The following is a 20,827-nucleotide window of genomic DNA, read 5'->3' as shown; positions in this document are numbered from 1 at the left end:
AACTGTTCAACTGACTCTATTATTTTTTCTTTTAAAGATCTGCATGCTTTCCAGAAGCATGCAACAATTAAGAGCACCACAAGAGCTTGAAGGTAGCAGACAAGTTGTTTGAGTAAAACTCAAAGTTTTAAATATTTCATATTATTAGGAAACTACTGTTTAATTCCAAACTGAAAGCAAATTTCAAAATACATACATATATAAATAAAAGAATAGCACAATCTCTTCAATAAATGGTGTTGGGAAAACTGAACAGTCACATGCAAAATAACTAAACCGAACCACTATCTTATACTATATACAGAAATTAACCCAAAATGGATTAGACTTGAATTTATGAACTGAAACGAGAAAAGAGAGATGGTAAGCTCCTTGACATTAATATTGGTGACTAATTTTTGAATCTGACACCAACAGCAAAAGTTAACAAAAGCAAAAATAAATGAGACAACATTAAAAAGGTTCTGTCCAGCAAAGGAAACCATCAACAAAATGAAAAGGCAACCTACTGAATGGGAGAAAATATCCGCAAATCATCTATCTGATAAAAGGTTGCTACCCAAATTATATAAAGAACTCACACAACTCAAAAGAAAAATAGCAAATAATCCAACTAAAAACAGACAATCTGAATAGACTGATGGCCAAGAAACACGAGAAGACATTCAACATTACAATAATTGTTAGGGAAATGCAAATCAAAACCACCATGAGACATATATTGCTGCATATTTGTTAGAATGGCTATTAGCAAAAAAATAGGAAAAGCAAGTATCGGTGAGGATACAGAGAACCCTGTGCACTGCTGGTGGGAACATAAATCGGTGCAGCTACTACGGAAGACAGTATGGAGGTTCCTCAAAAATTAAAAATAGGACCACCATATGATGCAACAATTCCACTTCTGGGTATTTATCCAAAGAAAATGAAAACACTAGCTTGAAAAAATACATGCACCCATGTGTTCCCTGCAGCATTATTTACAACAGTCAAGATATGGTAACAGTCTAAGTATCCATTGATGAATGAACGGGTTTTTTACAAAACACAATGAAACAAAATTCAGCCACTGTAAAGAAAAAGGAAATCCAGCCACTGGCAATAACATGGATGGACCGTGAGGGCACTATACGTGAAGTAAGTCAGACAAATACACTATCTCACTTTGAATATAAACAAACCTGAGCTCAGAGATACAGAGAACAGACTGGTGGAGGCCAGAGACTGGGAGTGGGGGTAGGCAAATGGGTGAAGGAGCTTCAAAACATACCAATTTCCAATCCTAAATAAGTGAGTCCTGGGAACGCAATGTACAGCATGGTGACTACAGTCTGTATCATACTGCACATTTGAAAACTGCTATGAGAACAGATCTTAAAAGTTCTCATGACAAGAAAAAAATTTTCCAATTATTTATGGTGACAGATGTTAACTAGATTTTAATGGTGATCAGTTTGCAATGTACACAGACATCAAGCCATTATGTTGTACACCTCAAACGAATATAATGTCAATTATACTTAAAAAGAAAAAAGAAAATTAGGTGTGTGGAAATTTTTGTGTCATTCAAACAGCAAATAAAATAAGTAATCTGGGACTTCCCTGGTGGTCCAGTGGCTAAGAATACATGCTCCCAATGCAGGGGACCTGGGTTCGATCCCTGGTCAGGGAACTAGATCCCATATGCTGCAACTAAGAGTTTACATGGTACAACTAAAGATCCTGAGTACTGCAACTAAGATCCAGTACAGGCAAATAAACAAATAAATATTAAAAAATAATAAGTAATCTGAAACAAGAAGTAGCTGCCTGAGAGTCTAAGAAATTTCCCTAAATAATGAATTTCAAGCAACTGAATTTTTAAAAATCTTATTTCAATTTTCTTGAGACATTCATTTTTAATGAAAATTTATAAATTGATGGAAACGTCAAAGAACAAATACTAAATGTTAGTAGGTCAATAAAGTTTGAATTGTATAATTAAAGGAAAAAGTGAAATCTTGGTATTGACGTTTTACAAGCTATTTTATACATGGCTAAGTAAAAGAAACATTCCCTATTTCATATCTTTTTGCCACTGTAAAAGAAAATACTTCTCTTTGATGTACTCATTAGATATTTGCTTAGTTTAGTTAGTAAGGAACTTCCTGAAGGAATGTCAGAGGAAATATTAAATCCACAGAGATGTACGTACTTGAAAGGACTTTCAATAGATGTCGTTGTGACTTTAAAGTGCTTGTATCTCCTGGCATTCATCCTTTCGTTTGTAGTAATACCTAAACATGATATCTAAGAGGCAAAAGAAAGCAAACCATTAAATCTCGGAATATTTAATATGAAATAAATCAAAATTAATTCTCAAGAGGATTAGGATGGAGAAAAAAATGATGAAGTCTGTTCTTGGTTTTCCATTAGGAGACATCAAGCTAGTGTACAAGAGATCATCTGTCTCTATGAAAAGTAGCTAGTTGAACAGGGAAATAATTTTTAAACAGGTTACCTGGCATTGTGTATGTGGAGAGATGGACATTATGTACATACTACTACTCCATCAGCCCCTTTAAGCAGGAGATTTTTAAAAAATCCTTGGGCTTCCCTGGTGGCTCAGAGGTTAAAGCGTCTGCCTCCAATGCGGAAGACCCGGGTTCGATCCCTGGGTCGGGAAGATCCCCTGGAGAAGGAAACGGTAACCCACTCCAGTATTCTTGCCTGGAGAATCCCATGGACGGAGAAGCCTGGTAGGCTACTGTCCACGGGGTCGGAAAGAGTCGGACACGACTGGGCGACGGAACAGAACGGAATTAAAAGGAAAGGGCTTCCCAGGTGGCTCAGTGGTAAAGAATCCGCCTGCCAATGCAGGAGAAGCAAGAGGTGCAGGTTCGAACCCCGGTCAGGAAGATCCCCTGAAGAAGGAAATGGCTACTCATTCCAGTATTCTTGCCTGGAAAATTCCATGGGTAAAGTAACCTGGTGGCCTATCCATGGGGTTGCAAAGAGTTGGATACCACTAGCACACACAGAGGAAATCCATGTGTATCAGTTTTCTTAACTAAATTAAGAAAAAAGTCTTAATTAAATTAAGTTAAATAAACCTCTTGAATAAATACTGATATTTGCAGGTAATAAAATACTACTATTAAAACACATACAAAATTAATGACACCATTAATCTAAGCTCACAGTTATATCCAACTGGATGTATGTAAATCAGCAAAGACAGAAACAATAAGCTTCGTTAAGAGTAGTACTGAAAGTCAAAAGTTCCTAATATAAGAAGAGGGAGGACAGGTGGAAAGACAGAGGGGAGAAGAAAGGAACAGCAAATTGAAAATTTTAACTCTTGAAAAAATTTTAATTACAGTCGGACACGACTGAAGTGACTTAGCAGCAGCAGCAGCAGCAGTAGGAGTGGTTATAAAGAGGATACACTATTATCTTTTAAGCAAGGAGTGAATTTCTAAGAGTTCTCAGCACACTAAAGAATAAGGCATTTGCACATACCTGATACATTTGACACATGAGTAATACAGCCACCCACATGAAATGAAAAACACTGTTCAGAAACATCCAAAACATCCAAGGTGAACAGGTGGCAATTTGAGTAATATATGTCCAAAATCCATCCTTGGTGTAGCTGGTCTCACAGTGTAGTCCCCAGTCTAAAATCAGAGCAGAAGTACTCAGATTTACTTGATAATCATCCAAGCCCCTTGTGGATGATTGTGTGGTAGGTACCACTGAGAAAACATGACCTAAGAATTTAACTGACGACTTTCAACGCAAATATTTTTGTACTCATAAATAATTCCCTTATCCACTAGTGAAAAAACATAAAGAACAGAAAGCAGCAGCCAACCTTAAAAACAAACAATCCTGTCCTGTAACAACAGCTTTTATCTGATTGATACTGCATACATAGCATACTTTAAAAACATGTCCTTTATACAAAGTTAAGATGATATATACATGTGAGACTTCTCTGGAGGGAAGGCATATAATACAAGATCACCTTGGGAAGGAGAGCTTTTTCTAAAACAAAATTTACTCAGAGAACTGCTGCCATAAAGAACTGATGTTATTGCTGGACTATGCTCTTTCTTAGGGGTGTTGGACTGCCAGAAATTAAGTAAAGATCTCTGACCAAAACTTTCTCTCTGTTCATCTCTATTTGAGGAACTAGCCTCCTTTTTCATTATGGTATGAATAATAACAGAAATTATTCTTAATATCTGTGGGAGTAGGAAGACTAGGAAATCATCCAAGACTTAATTTCAATTCAGTATCTAATACGTCTTCACACTAAGTACTAACAAGCCCTGAAGGACAGTAACTAATATTTTCATTCAAATTATTTCCAAATTATGTTCTCAGTGCAATAAAAGCCTATTATTTCTTCTAAAATACTAAACCATATGATCAGTGAATGACAACTTATTTTTAACCTTTTAAATATTCTCTAATAGACAATAATTATACCTTACTCTTCAAAATATTTCAAGTTCTGTGAAAACTGAACTTCAACTATATTTTCCCAGCTGTTTGATAAGAAAGAGCAACTAGCATAATCACAAAATTTACAAACTACTGACGTAAAGCAAGCATGCAATGTGAAAAATGTTGGTATATTTTACCCAGAAGCTTTTCAAAGCCTATTAAAAGATAATTAACTGATAATTCTGTTGCTTATACTCTATGTTTGATAGTTCTATATCTATTTTTTCATTGTAGTGAACTGCCTCAGTTAAAAGACATTTGTCATTATCGTATTTTTTGTTAATATGGTAAAGTATGAGTTTGCAAAGATGTGCTTTAAGAAGATAAAAGGTACTAATTGTACTCACAAGAAATACAACCATAAATCATCCAGCAGATCATAAAAAGCAAGAAGAACAGGTAGCCCATAAAGTATCTATGGTTGCCTGCACCTAGAGAACAAAACAGAAGCAATTTTTTCCAGCTAAGAAAAAACAACCAGACACATACCTAGAGATGAGGTTGGGGTGGGGAAATGCCATGAAAAATGAGATACATAATGGACAATAATCACATTTGTTATTTATTTTAGAAAATTATCATCAAGAAAACAGTTGTTTTAATGAAAGTCTTTAAATAAAAGAATGCTTACAAAAACACACAAAGATGTAGTGACTGCAATGAAATGCATTCTGAAGTCAAAAGTCTTAATGAACCAAATAAATCACCATTTTGAGCTTTGATTCCACTGTGTGTTTTGAGGTTTAAACAACCCTACTTTCTTTTTACTTTTATAAACTTTATAATCCAACTTTTTAAAGGTTTCTCCCCCAAGAGTCATACAATCTTTGTAACATTTCCCTGCTATCCCCTCATAAAATCTCCATGGTCATCTCTAAGGCCACTTAGTCCAGTTCCTTAGACTGTACCATTCTGAACACCGAGGTATGTAGAGTTCTTATCTGTCATTTTTCTTTGCCTCTGTACATAACAATCTTGTAGCAATTTTTAATTGTCTTACTTTCTCTAGTTTAACTAAAAGACAACACAACCTGCCTCTTGACTGATTTCACTGCTGTCCAATGGAGAAAACAGGAAAGAGGAGGCACCAGAGAAAACTGATAAAGAAATTATATCAGTCTTTCCTAGACAATGATTTTATGTCTTTTTCCCTCTCTCATAACTGAGCTGATGTATTGCCAAAAAGGAAAAATACGAGGGGTGTTGCATGGTGCAAGAATGAAGCTTCTACATCTACTTTAATATTGTACTCCATTAATTACCTAGAGCAATATAAATGAACAATATATTTAGAAATTACTAATAAAACTTACCTACACAGTTACCCACCCATGGGCAATGATGGTCGAATTTCGCTATACAGCGGTTGCACACACCACAATGTTTGGACCTTACTGGTTTCCGTATCTGTTAATAGGCATGTGAAAAGATTACAAAAGGCACTGTACCTAAGACAGAAAAGCTGAACATTTTCTCAAAATACAATTATGAGAAAAACAAGCTTTCCAAAAGAATAGATCCAATCAAAAATCATTCTTGTTTAATAAAATTTCAACTGCAACAAAGATTAAAAAGAAGGCTACACTGAAATATAAACTCCTTGCTGTGTGGACAGTCAAAGGAACAAACAAACAAACAAAAACGCCTAAGGTGGGGCAGACCATCAATTCACAAAGCTAAGAATCAAACAGCAATCTGTTATTGCAGTGAAGGGTACTATATTTAATTCATAACCCTTAAATTCCTCAAATATCACTCTTTTGGCTTCTTAATGAAAATCTATCACAGTGAATGATACTGGATGCTGCTTAATAAAATGAAACTGTTCCTTAGTAATAAGAAGGTCGTTAGAAGTGAATAAAAGCAGCTTTTAAAATTCAAATCATTAATGTCTTCCCAGAGTTAACAAATCTAGCAAAAAAAAAAAAAAAAACCAGTAAATGCATGCACCTTTGAGAGCCTTCTCAGATCTCAGATTAAGGTACAGCCCTTTTCCCTGCTGAACTGCAAGACCATTATCTAAGAAAATACAACATGCTTGTGAAGTTTAGGCAGTCCCTGTTTGTTCTAAAACACAAAAAATACATTATACAGCTCTTGACAGGCAATAAATAATTCATTTTCATGATGCCTTCTGTTTTAAATGTTGTGAAATGCTTTTCTCTCCATTACTCTAAAGCGGTCAAGTGACTATAAAACTCATTAGTGATCTTCAAAGAGCTGTTAGTCCCAATGTTGGATTGACAAGAGCTAGAGTAATAACACTTTCTAGAAGCAACTTTTATAATACTCTTCATTGGTGGTTCAATAAAAGCACTGTCATTTCCCCAACACTTTACATGTTATACATGATTCTGAGGGTACTAAGAAAAAGGCACAGGTGCATTACCTGGCTCTTACATGTACTAAAATAATCTGTGGATCCAAGAAAAGGCTAAGTTATTCTTCACCACAGATACAAGACTAAATCTATCAGCAGAAAGAAGTAGGATATATCAAACAACTTCTACCCTAACTTGCAACTCTCAGCTAAGTCTCCTCTTTGAGCAACAGTTCTGAAGGAATTCTGCATAAAAACTGACACAAGCAATTCATTTTTAGGAAATTCTGATTTACGTATGTCTTCTTACCTATTTGTCAAAGTGAAGGATACCCATATAATTACAAATACCTCTGTCAATTTGAATCATTTTATAATATGACATGCTCTTGATTTTATAATACTAAATTATCTATCCAGAACTACAGCTTACCATAACATAATACATAATGAAAACATTTATGCTATAATGAGAAAAGAAGTCTTGATCTTGCCATCAGATATTTACTTAATAATGAAACTGTATTGAGCAACTCTATATAAAAGAATGTTTGCCATGTGGCAAAAACATCAGCAATGTATACTTGACTTTGTGGAACAGAATATGTTCATAGAATTGTAGAATATAAAAATGTTCTAAACATTAAGAATACGATTCTGTAAATTACCCATTGTAAAGCACAGAAACAAAAATCTTTCAAGCATGCTTTAAAATACAAAAGAATCAGTACTCTAAAGTTGTTACCAAAAATAAAGCAGTATATATAGTGAAGATCCAAAATCATAACTGTTTGTCAAAGAATATTAAGTGAAACTTAAAAGAATCTGTAGAATTAGAGCTTAGTTTCAAACACTCATTCCAGAATCCTCAATTAAGTCAATTATTTCATTATTATTGTTAAGATGTTAGTTCAGTTGTAGTGTATAACTTAAAGGTATAAAAGAACATTTAGTTTCAAGCAATGATTTGGGGATATTTCCATACAGAGAAACAAGGTTTATACAGGAACTCTATATGCCACAGAAACACTATGGCAGTCCATACATATTCCACAAGAACTAATTACAAAAATCAAGCAGAAAATCACTAAAGCACAAAACCGTATTATTATCTATGACCTGGCTGAATATGATAACTTCTTTTGTCAATGATAAAAGAGTACTTTAATTTGCATAAACACTCTAACACAGATAGATAACTGCTCTGATGTTGTCTTAAAGATTACCTAATTTCCCAACATGGCCTTTAAACGTAAGAAACAATTTTCTTAAAATGTAATTAGGATAACAGCATATTAGGGAATCAGTAAACTTTTGATTTTAAATACTTTATTTTTTGTTGAGTTACATTCTGAGAAAAAAAGAATGAATACAAATGAATGGCAACACTGAATAGGAAATGCAGTTAAGGTATAACATCCAGGGAACGAGAACACTGGGAAGAAGATATCTTTTCACCATCTTTCCTCCTGTCCCATGATCTAAAAGCCTTCTGGCTGGGGTATCACGAAATGTGCTCAGTAAGACACTGTCCTGGTTTCCCAAACTCTCTATGCTATGCCACTGCTGAGGGAAAAGGAGGGAGGGAAGAATAAAGAAAAAAATACTACCAAACAGGTACTGCAGAATATACTGAGGTCCAGACTTCCTGTCTCTGCAAGTTCAACTATTGTCTGTGAATTAAAAAAAAAAATAAACTTCATTCAAAACAGAACAATATTCATCAGCTATTGTTCCATCAATATGAACACTAAACATAGATAACCAACAAGGACCTACTGCATAGCACAGGGAACTATCCTCAATATTTTGTATTAATTCTAAGGGAAAAGAATCTGAGAAAGAATGTATTATTTCTCAGATTACATATATAAAACTCAGTGGTTCAGTTACACACAACTGAATCGAGTGCTGAACACCTGAAACGAAAACAACACTGAAAACCAACTATACTCACTAAGAATACTTATATGAGAATCAACAAACACATTTATTTTTAATTAACCAAAGTTTTCAGCTGAAAATAATAAATTTATTCACTTCTGTTATTTTACTATAATTTGAATACAGAAAGTTTATTTCTTGGATATATGAAAAAGCAACCCATTGGAAGGACTGATGCTAAAGCTGAAACTCCAATACTTTGGCCACCTTACACGAAGAGTTGACTCACTGGAAAAGACTCTGATGCTGGGAAGGATTGGGGGCGGGAGGAGAAGGGGACGACAGAGAATGAGATAGCTGGATGGCATCACCGACTCGATGGACATGAGTTTGGGTGAACTCTGGGAGTTGGCGATGGACAGGGAGGCCTGGAGTGCTGTGATTCATGGGGTTGCAAAGAGTTGGTCGCGACTGAACTGACTGACTGACTGAAACTTAAGTTGCAGGAAGAAAAGTAAATTACGTAAGAACTAGTCTGCATGGGTTTTGATGATTAAGAGACAAATCTAAACCTGAACCCAAAAAAGACTCGAATCTTCAGAGCTAGATTATGACTTAAGAAAACCTGGGAAATCAATTAGCAGTAAATGTCTGAAGAATACTGAAACATAAGGGTAGCGTTCTTTATGCAGCATAGAAAGGGGTAGACTGTAAGAACCGACTAGTGTTCTAATCAACTGGGGACAGAATAACTCATCAGGATTTGTTCTGCTTTCAGGGACTGGGTTAAACAGCTCTTAAAATAACTTAACTGCCTCTGGTCTAATTCTCTACTTAACACGACCTCTTTGGAATAAATTCGGCTTCCTAAGTGCCTGGGTCATAGATGAGGGGTGCCCTGGATCCTATGTAAAAATATGTTAGCTATTAGAACAGTTTATCTATACTATCAACCAGTTTTCTGGCCTTTTAGTTTACATGGTCTTTTAACAAACATTTAATGAATGAAAATTTATTTGCTGAAGCTTTACGGAGATGTTTGTCCCTCAAAACAAACATAACCCTTAGTAAGGAGAGAAACATGAAATTTAAAAATGTCATGGAAGTGTAAGAACAGGCATCTCAAGAGCACCAACTATTTACATAATCTCAGACTGGTTTGAAATTCCCAGTTTCTTTGTACTCTCCCATCTGCTAAAAATACTGATAATCTGGCAATAAAAACACATGGAACTAGTTAGACTGTATCTTGCTACCTTTTTCTTTTGTTCTTCTGTGGCTTTAATAATCCCTGGATCCGATTTCCAAGATTTTCCAAAATTGTAGAAAAGTGCAATACTATTGGCAAGGAATGGAAGATGGATAAACAGAAAATCGAGATGTGCCTGAAGTTAAGGAATCTAAAGGAGCAATGGGAACTAGTTATTACTACAGGTAAATATAACCTGTGACCTTTTATCACACATACAAAAAACCTAGAAAAAGGTACAAGATGGTTTATTACACCAAAATGAATCCCATCTATACATGCTAGTCCATTACATCACAACAAACACATTTTCCATCGTGCTCATAAGTAAATGTAAAAACACACAAATGTCAATTGCTTACAAATTTTAAATCATGTAAGGTAAATTTATCCGACACTTTTTAAAGCCAGTGAATACATTATTTTTAAATGATCATTACATCTTTTGACAAAAATGAGGGACTTCTCATGTCCAAAGTAATTAGCATATTACTTTATCTATATTCATTAAAATCTACCAAACACTTAGATATCATACCCATGAATTTAAAAGATTGTTTTTACATTCTCTTATTGCCATTTGTGCCCACATTCAAGCTGACTTTAATTTTAGAAAAAGTATTTATAAACTTGCTTAAAACAGAAATACTTTCTTTGGTTACATTTTCCTACCTAATAAAAACATAATAAATGTACCAGGCACTTATAAATGTTAAGTGAAGAATCAAAGACTATTTTCAATAACACTGGGAAAAATAAAGCGATGTTGCTAGAGCAACACATTTTTGAGGCACACTTCCAAGATTTAACACAGACACAAAAGCTGTCCACGAAACTGCCCGAGAGAATGGTGCTGTCCCTGTACCAGGGAAGAAAAGAAAGGCCTCTCACAGAAGTCTGGGCTGGACACTGATGACAGGGATCTCTGTTCACACACTGACTGCACTAACCATGCACGTCCACCCGTCCTCCCACACATCTGCTGGCCACACCCCACCAACTGACTGCCTCAGTCCAAATCTTTGTCTTGTTATTCTTCACAAATGTATTATTGGTCTAAAAGGCATGAAGATTCCTACTCTGCTCATTTGTTAGGTCTTCACTATTTATGAAGGCCCCTAAGTACATGTTAAAAAAAAATGAAAAGATTTAGTAAAACATGTATGCTAGGAATTGCCTGGTAGTCCAGGGGTTAGGACTCCATACTATCTTTGCCAAAGGCCTGGGTTCAATCCCTGGTCAGGGAACTAAGATCCGACAAACTGCAGGATGCAACCAAAAAGAAAAAAACTGGATGCTTTTCTCCTGTTTTAAAAAAAAAGAATTATTTAGTATAAGTATCATACAAACATTCTGTAAGATTTTTAGACTTTATTATGTATACACACTCTTTACATTTCTCATGGAAGCACAGGTTAAGAACAGTTTCGGGAATGAAACAAACCTGTCTTTGTTTGGTAAATACCAAAACACTACCCAACGACTTAAAATGCAGGAGGAAAGAAAAGGAAGAAGAAACAGAGTAGTGAATATCAGCCGCCATATCTGAAAGTGGTTTTCCCGCCCCAACCCCCTGTGCACCTCCGCCTTTCACCACCCTCACTCTCCAAAACCCACGGGCACAGCCAGCATAGAATGCACAAGAGCCAAACTGCCAGCTCCGTCAGCAGCCAAAATAAAGCTGAAGGAGAAAGCTGGGCACGCGCTCTGTGCCAACAATGCCGAACGGTGCCGTTTTTCAGTGCAGAATCTTCACTGATTATAGCAGTTTCAAAAAGTGCTAACATATGTAGTAAACAAATACATCAGGTTCTGGTGGCTCAGTCGCTCAGCCGTGCCCGACTCTGCGACCCCATGAACTGAAGCCCGCCAGGCTCCTCCGTCCATGGGATTTCCCAGGCAAGAATACTGGTGTGGGTTCCCATTTCCTTCTCCAGGGGACCTTCCCGATACAGGGATTAAACCCATGTCTCCTGCATTGGCAGGTGGATTCCTTACTAACTGATCACCTGGGAAGCCGACATGCCATTTAGGCTGCACAAAAACCCAAAGATAAAGCTTCCTGCCATCCCCATGACAAAACCGAGGCAGAGGTTAATCAAGCAGTCTAAGATTAAAGAATGGATTAGAGATGGAGCTGGTATTAAAACCTAGGCTCTTACTACATATGCTATCCTGCCTCTCCAAAGTACTCTACAGAATATTCTGAGTCATTAAATATTATGGGAACAATGATCACATCCACCTCTGATTTAAGAAGCTTAAGACCTGATTGAAAAATAATTTATTTTTTAGATACAGAATTCCTAATAACCTATTTTGAAAGTTTAGTCAACACAATAAACAGTGGACTATATTATTTACGACAGTGAATTTTAGAGTTGTATGATAATTACAGAAGAAGTATGAGCAAAATTTTCAAATAAAAGTGCAAGCAAATCACTCACAAATCTCACTACCAGAAACAACCACAGCTAAAATTACATGTGCTCACTTCCGGCTCTTATCATTCATACGTTCTAAAATTAGAATCTCTCTGTAAATACAATTTAGTATTTTTCACTTGTTGTAAGTATGAGCCCACATCCCTAAGTCTTAGAAAAGCATTTAACGGATACTTTATTGTCTACCACATATCAGATAACTGATAAATCTATCCTCCTATTCAGGTTATTTCCATTTTTTCCCTATAAATGGTACAATGATAAACTTCTTTGCAAATAAACCTTTGATCTGATCTCCTATTATTTCCTTGTATAAATTATGGTCAGTGTATAATATAGGGCATTTGAAGATATACTGTATCAGGTCAAAGAACTGGGTTATATACCAGACTCTCAATAATTACCTATGTAACTTTGAGCAAGGCATACAACTTCTATGAACCTCAATTTTTCAATCAGTTAGAAAACAGCATTATGATTTGTATGGTTTTTTTTTTTAATCTCAAAGAACTGTTCTGAGAACCAAGTAAAATAATATATCTGAAGAACTATAAATCAAGTAGTAGAATTTATTTATTATAACAAATGGTTTATATCTATATAAGACTCATTATCACCACAAAAACACTGAAGCTGAGTCACATATGAGAAACTAAAATGACTTCTGTACAGTTGACCCTCACGTCCACTAGCTAACACTTATCTGCAGCCCAAAACTAATGTCTAGAATGCTTCTGCAGTCATTTGAGAGTATGTGCAAAGTAACAATAAACACGAGTTGCCTTATGCACACATTTCCAGTTGAGCTAAACAAGGCAATACTTTGCCTTCTTGTTTAGCATTTGTGTGCTTTTCGTTGGTGACTTTGCTGTTTAAAATGGTCTCCAAGTACAGTGCTTAAGTACCATCTGAAGTTCCTAAGCAAAAGTTCATATATGGACTATATAAATCTCTCTGGCATAAAGTTTTCACTATTTGTAATTTACTAATTATCCTGCTTTTCTCTACTTAAATGCAAACAGATTAACAGTACAGCAACAGTCTAAAATATTTTGAGATGTAAATTGGATTTATTTTTGGAACATTAGACTTACTGTCCAATTTAGGAAGCCAAGTTAGAAATTATGTCTGGAATACTAGTCATTTCAGAGGTCAGTGCTTCTTATAAATCTGAAATAGATGAGGTACTGAAAATGAGCAGTTATGTTTTACTCATTAAATAATCCAATAAGACAATTCTAATGGAGAAGACTCTTGAGAGTCCCTTATACTGCAAGGAGATCCAACCAGTCCATTCTAAAGGAGATCAGTCCTGGATGTTCATTGGAGGGACTGATGCTAAAGCTGAAACTGCAATACTCTGGCCACCTCATGCGACGAGTTGACTCACTGGAAAAGACTCTGATGCTGGGAAAGGTTGGGGGCAGGAGGAGAAGGGGACGACGGAGAATGAGATGGCTGGATGGCATCACCGACTCTGTGGACATGAGTTTGAGTGAACTCCGGGAGTTGGTGATGGACAGGGAGGCCTGGCGTGCTGTGATTCATGGGGTCGCGAAGAGTCGGACACGACTGAGCGACTGAACTGAACTGAACTGAATGCTTAATAAATCTCTGAAGAATAATTTTTATATCAAAGTATAATACAGGCCCAGAATGAGCTAGTGAAAACTGCAAGTGAAAAAATTTCAATGGACACTATGCTAAGAAAGTATTTAAAAAGTAATCCTATAATGCTGTGAAAACTAAGAATCAGAAGCACAGTTATAATTCTGTGGCTCACTTTCACAAAGAAATAAGCATATTTTGCTTTTGTCTAACACACAGGACAACTTAACAAAAAGAATGCAATATTATAACATGCAAGACTGTGACATGAGACCAGGTATCAGTAATAATTACTATTGTTCAGAACAGTTAAGTCACTGAATGCTGCATTCCATTTTAAATATCATATACTTTTTACATTGACAGTAATGTTTTGAAGAATGATTTAAGACATCAAACATGTGCCTTTATTATAATAAAACCGACTGATTTTTTCTATGAAAGCATCAAAAGCTGACATTGTCCTTATTTCTTAGATGTACACACATGCACATACAAACTTACAATGTCAAATTATACTATTGTTTAAAAGCACATCGAAAAAACAAACAAAAAACAGTACCTCAAAATAATCTGCTGAACTTATACCACTAAAGTTTTTCATAAGCAAAGAGAAAATTTAACTGTTACCTATCACAGCAGAACAGTAATAAGCGTGACAGTAAGAAAATATGCAGAGAAAATGACACTGAAACATGACAATCACAACTCAGTACAAAGGTGCAGAATCTGATACAGAATCAGACAAACACGTGTTTCTACTCTACTCCATTAGAGACTAGCTGTGTGATCTTGGGAAAAAATAGCAGACTAACCTATTTAAACCCAAGTCTTCTCATCTATAAAATGGAGACAACATGTAAACGTAATAGGATGTGTAGTAAACGGAACACAAAGTATTTAGGAAAACGTCTTGAAAAACTCAATCAATGGTCACTATTATCGATATTATTATTACTACTGATGTTATTAAAAGCAGCTTTGAAAAGCAATTTATTAAATATGAAACATTTAAAAATACATTAGTTCATACTTAGTAGCACAACTATGTTAAATTATTAAACATTTGTTTAAATACCAAACAAAAATTATTTTAGATAAGATCTTTATAACCAAAGGATATCATTCCAAAACCAGAAGAACCACGTCACATACATCCAAAATTTGGTTGCCAAATATATTCCAAGGGGCAATGCACTATGCATTGAATGATCAAAAAAGGATCTGTAAAACACAAGTTTTATAAAATGTGAACTCTATATTTCACTGTGAAAATTATTACTTATTTATTTAAATGAAAATTACGTCTATTCCACATAGTAAACTTTTAACAAAACCCAGAAATTCAGGATGCTTAAATATGAAGGTTGTTTTCCACAGTAATCAATAAGACATGAATGCACAGATGAATGACTCAAGTCTGAAGCTATTTTTAATTCATCAAGAATTAGAATTATATTCTATATACTTTCCGACTTTAGAATTTCATTGTATTCCTATTCTTTTAAATCAAAAACCTACTTTAGCATATACAGTTCTATCATCCAGCTTACTACTCACCAAAGGCATGTTATAATTTTAACAAATAATGCAAAGCAATCCCCAAGTTTTTCACTGCATCATTATTTCTCCTCACCTACACATTCCCACTAAGCTTTCAGCACATCTTTTCAAAGAGAATGAACCAGCTAATTTGGAGGAATTAAAGGTCATTATTTACAGCATTTAAAATTCAGGAAAAAATAAACACTGATAAATTTTATTAAACACTAAGCAGGATCAACCATCCACGTATGCTAAGAAGGCAGAATTGGTGAATTCTTACTTACACCTCTTGGTGAAAGTAAACACTAAAATAAGATTAAGTTTCTTCCTGAGAGTTACCACACTGCTGCACTACCATTCACTCTCATCTCTGTGAATTATTTTCAGAACTCTCTTTTGAAATTCTGGTGAAAACAAAGTACTAAAGGAATGGAAATTAGGTGGGAAATTCTGGATCATAAATAACTTCCTAGTTTGCTGGATGGGCAACTTTAGGGCAATAGGATCTAAGGATAAGAAGAAAACAGAATGAACACAGTGTTTAGAGAACAAAGGAGAAAATTTTAAAAAACAACTGAGCCCACTTTATACGCTTAGACTCTTCATATGCTTAGATGTTCCCTTGTGCTAAAACTAAACCTTTCTTGCATACTGCCTATGACCAAAAAAATTTAATTTCTACGGAAAGGTAAGCTCAAGCATTATAGTTATCCAGAAATAAGCAATATATTACATTCAGAGTTCACGTTCATGTCTATTGAAATGTTTTAAAACTGTATTTTAGCCTTAAAAATGTTAGACTTAGTCACTAAAAGTACCTTTACAGTCATTTTTCACGATGTTAGAAATGTTAAAGATGTCAGATATAAATTTGCCAAAAATTCTTTAACATTACATAAAGATCAAACATGTTACATAAAGGCAGTGTTCTAAATATACATTAATTTTACACAGCCAGGTACAAATTATGATTTTTACCTGTCTGGTTAGAAATACAGTTAAAAACAACACACTTACTTTGAAAGAAACTGTACTGTAGCCCAAACACCACCATACATTAGCCCTTTAATGAGCCAAGAATCAATATTTAGGTCTGCTATAAACCCAACCAGCCAAATAACTAGGAAAGGAGTTCCCAGCATTACTTTCTGCCGAAATTCCTGGACAGAAAAAAAAACAAAACAAAAACACAAAGTTTTTCATGTTTCAAGTAACCTCAATGTGAATCACTGTTACCTTTGTGAAAATACACAGCAGGGGTGAAATGATCAAATATACCTACGATGGGCAGAAAGCATTCACGGTGCTCATCTGTTTTCCAGAAAGAGGTACTAAATAAAATCTAAAAGTACTTGGTTAAAGTTGCGGAAAATGAGAAGAGAAGTTATAAAGAGCAGGTTTAGACAGTCAGATAGAAGACAGCAGGTACCACCTGCTAACACACAGATGAGCTAAAAAAAGATTTCATGAAAATACTACCCTATTTTAACAAGTGCACTGACATCTAAGGAGACAAGGGTCAACCAGAAGGCCTAAAAGCTGTGTCAGATAAGGAAAACAGTATGTTTAACCTGGAGAAGATATTTTGAATGATACATGTAAACAGTATATTAAAATGCCAAAGTAAGAGAATAAAATCAATTTTATTTACAGAGTCCCAGAGATCACAGAATGGAGATGATGTGCCTATGAATACATATCAAAAGTACAGTGCTTAAAACTTCAGCTGTAGTACCACTTCATTTTTGTACTGATCGACGCTTACTTCTTGGAAGGAAAGTTATGACCAACCTTGATAGTATATTAAAAAGCAGAGACATTACTTTGCCAACAAAGGTCCGTCTAGTCAAGGCTATGGTTTTTCCCGTGGTCATGTATGGATGTGAGAGTTGGACTGTGAAGAAAGCTGATCACCGAAGAATTGATGCTTTTGGAACTGTGGTGCTGGAGAAGACTCTTGAGAGTCCCTTGGACTGCAAGGAGATCTAATCAGTCCATTCTAAAGGAGATCAATCCTGGGTGTTCATTGGAAGGACTGATGCTAAAGCTGAAACTGCAATACTTTGGCCACCTCATGCGACGAGTTGACTCACTGGAAAAGACTCTGATGCTGGGAAAGGTTGGGGGCGGGAGGAGAAGGGGACGACAGAGAATGAGATGGCTGGATGGCATCATCGACTCTGTGGACATGAGTTTGAGTGAACTCCGGGAGTTGGTGATGGACAGGGAGGCCTGGCGTGCTGTGATTCATGGGGTCGCGGAGAGTCGGACACGACTGAGCGACTGAACTGAACTGTTAAAAATACTCGTAAGTATAAAACCTGCTTCCTTCTAACAGCTATTACAACCGTCTTTGGAGCAACACACAGCCTATTGCCTCTCCTACGGAACAGCCCTTCACAGACTTATAGGCAGCTATTAAGTCTCTCGAGTTACGTTAGAGGACAGAATTATATAAGCTATTCCAGTTGTGATCTAACAAAGCCCAGAGAGTAAACATTACTCTCCTCGCTGAACATTTAACTTTTTGAAGGCCAAGATTACATCAGACCTTTTTTTAGCACCCCTTTCATACCACTGGCTTCTAATGACATAAACACTTTTTTCATATAAATGACTCTTTTCCCCAATTCAGTCACTGTAATTCATGTACTGAACTAATTGTGTAATTTTAACTTAGACTAATAATTAAACATATCAACTTCAGGTTTAATTTTATGCTGCTGTGAAATGTCATCCTTCCAATTTCTTTTTTATCTCTATTATGTGTGAATTTTGTATCAAGACATTCAGTTCAGTTCAGTCGCTCAGTCGTGTCCGACCCTCCACAACCCCATGAATCACAGCAGGCCAGGCCTCCCTGTCCATCACCAACTCCCGGAGTTCACCCAAACTCATGTCCATCGAGTCGGTGATGCCATCCAGCCATCTCATTCTCTGTCGTCCCCTTCTCCTCCCGCCCCCAACCTTTTCCAGCATCAGAGTCTTTTCCAGTGAGTCAATTCTTCGCATGAGGTGGCCAAAGTATTGGAGTTTCAGCTTTAGCATCAGTCCTTCCAATGAACACCCAGGATTGATCTCCTCTAGAATGGACTGGCTGGATCTCCTTGCAGTCCAAGGGACTCTCAAGAGTCTTCTCCAACACCACAGTTCAAAAGCATCAATTCTTCGGTGATTAGCTTTCTTCACAGTCCAACTCTCACATCCATACATGACCACAGGAAAAACCATAGCCTTGTAATTGGGAACGCATAATTGGGAAGAGTATATGAGTAAGGGTGGGTATTGGTGGGAGAGAAGGTGAACGTGTGGCATTTGAAAAAGTATTTTCTAAAATTATCTTTAATCTGGCTTGTTTTTAGTCAAGACATTTGTTTCCCCCCAGCAATGGCCACATATAGGTCCTTATTAAAAATTAAGATACAATTTACATACAGTGAAATTCACCCTTTTTTGTGTATACTTCTCTGAGTTTTGATGAATATACACAGTTGTGTAACAAGCATGAATATCAAGACACAGCACAGCCCCATCAAGCCCCTAAACACCCTGGGCCACAAGGCACAGCCCTGGCAACCACTAGTCTGAGATCTGTCCTTTGACTTTTTCTTTGCATGTATGTCACAAAAAAGGGATCATACTGAATACAGTCTTTTAAATCTGGTTTCTTTCACTTAGGTAATGCATTTAACATTCATCCATTTGTTTCATGTATCAGTAGTAAGTTCCTTTTGAATGCTGAGCAGTATTCCATTACAGAATTTAACACAGTCTGGCTATCCATTCCCCAGCTGAGAGACTATGCTTGTTCCCAGTTTCTGATTGTAAATAAAGCCATCATAAACATTTACATATAATTTTTTGTGTGAACATCAGCTCATTTCACCTGTGTAAAAACCTACATGTGTGATTCCTGGATGTTTTTCTGGCTGTCATTTAATATACGTATTACAATATTGTAAAGATGTAATGGTGATATGCTGCTTTTATAGACATAGAAAATTTTATTTTATATTTCATTACAGAATTTTTCAAATATATAGTAAATTTGAAGGGATTTTGAAGTGAATATACCACCCAGTTTCAATTCAGTTAATTTCACTTGTTTTTAAATAATTGCAATTTTTAGTCTATTTTAAAAACTGATGTACAGTTAATTTACAGTGCTGCATGAGCTTCAGGTGTAAAGCAAAGTAATTTCAGTCATATATATAAAGGAATGTTTATATATTCTTTTTCAGATTCTTTACCATTGTGGACTATGAGACACTGAATATATTTTCCTGTGCTACAAAGCAGGGACTTGTTGTTTATCTATCTTACACATAGCAGTGTGTAGGTGTTAATCCCAAAATCCTAACTAATTTATCTCCCCCACCCCCTATTATCATTTCTGGTCATCGTAAGTTTCTTTTCTATGTCTGTTAGTATATTTCTATTTGGTAAAGACATTCATTTATATCATTTTTAAAGATTCTACACATAAGTGATATTGTATATTTGTCTTTCTCTGACTTAATATGGTCTCTTGCCAGTTGCTTGTTGCAGGTACTGGAGAAAATAAAGTGGACAAGGTCCCTCCTTGGGAAGCTATCATAGTGCTTAAATTCTAGTGATTTATGTGATCCTAAGCGTGGGGTCGCTATGGGTCGGACATGACTGAGCGACTTCACTTTCACTTTTCACTTTCACACATTGGAGAAGGAAATGGCAACCCACTCCAGTGTTCTTTCCTGGAGAATCCCAGGGACGGGGGAGCCTGGTGGGCTTCCGTCTGTGGGGTCACACAGAGTCGGACACGACTGAAGTGACTTAGCAGCAGCAGCAGCTTGGTTCATCCATGTTGCAGCAAATGGCATTAGTTCATTTTTTATGGCTGAGTAATATTCCACTGCGTACATATACTGTCCTTATCTTATCTAGGCTGCTTCCATGTCTTGGCTATTATAAATAGTGCTGCTATGAAAATCCGAGTGTATGTATCTTTTTGAAATAGAGTTTTATCTGGATACATGCCCAGGAGTGGGGTTGCTGGGTCATATGGTAACTATTTTCAGTTTTTTAAGGAACCTCCATACTGTTCCCTACAGTGACTGCACCAATTTACATTCCCACCAAAATCATAGGAGAGTTACCTTTTCTCCACACCCTCTCCAGCATATATTATTTGTAGACATTTTAATGATGCCCATTCTGATCAGCAGGCTTCCCAGGTGGGACTAGTGGTGGCAAAGAATCCACCTGCCAATGCAGGAGATGTAAGAGAGATGGGTTCAATCCCTG

General features: G+C 36.0%; 1 protein-coding gene across 2 annotated transcripts in view; it reads right to left on the bottom strand.

Annotated features, from left to right (window-relative positions):
* The window catches only part of ZDHHC17 (zDHHC palmitoyltransferase 17), a 108,729-nt gene that overhangs the window by 9,167 nt on the left and 78,735 nt on the right, over positions 1-20,827 (bottom strand). For both annotated transcript variants that reach the window (XM_055396613.2, XM_055396612.2), the window contains exons 9-16: positions 16,562-16,704; positions 15,123-15,223; positions 9,955-10,079; positions 8,425-8,487; positions 5,808-5,901; positions 4,842-4,925; positions 3,502-3,659; positions 2,195-2,289 (exon numbers count right to left, since the gene is read on the bottom strand). In XM_055396613.2, coding sequence (XP_055252588.1) covers positions 2,195-2,289; positions 3,502-3,659; positions 4,842-4,925; positions 5,808-5,901; positions 8,425-8,487; positions 9,955-10,079; positions 15,123-15,223; positions 16,562-16,704 — 863 coding nt within the window. The remainder of the gene's footprint in view (positions 1-2,194; positions 2,290-3,501; positions 3,660-4,841; positions 4,926-5,807; positions 5,902-8,424; positions 8,488-9,954; positions 10,080-15,122; positions 15,224-16,561; positions 16,705-20,827) is intronic.

The sequence above is a fragment of the Moschus berezovskii genome, chromosome 6 (genome assembly GCF_049115385.1).
Source record: "Moschus berezovskii isolate FMDL1 chromosome 6, NW_MosBer_1.0, whole genome shotgun sequence".
Taxonomy (NCBI): Eukaryota; Metazoa; Chordata; class Mammalia; order Artiodactyla; family Moschidae; genus Moschus; species Moschus berezovskii.
Note: the sequence above shows the minus strand (reverse complement) of the source record. Positions and strands in the feature narration are given on the sequence as shown.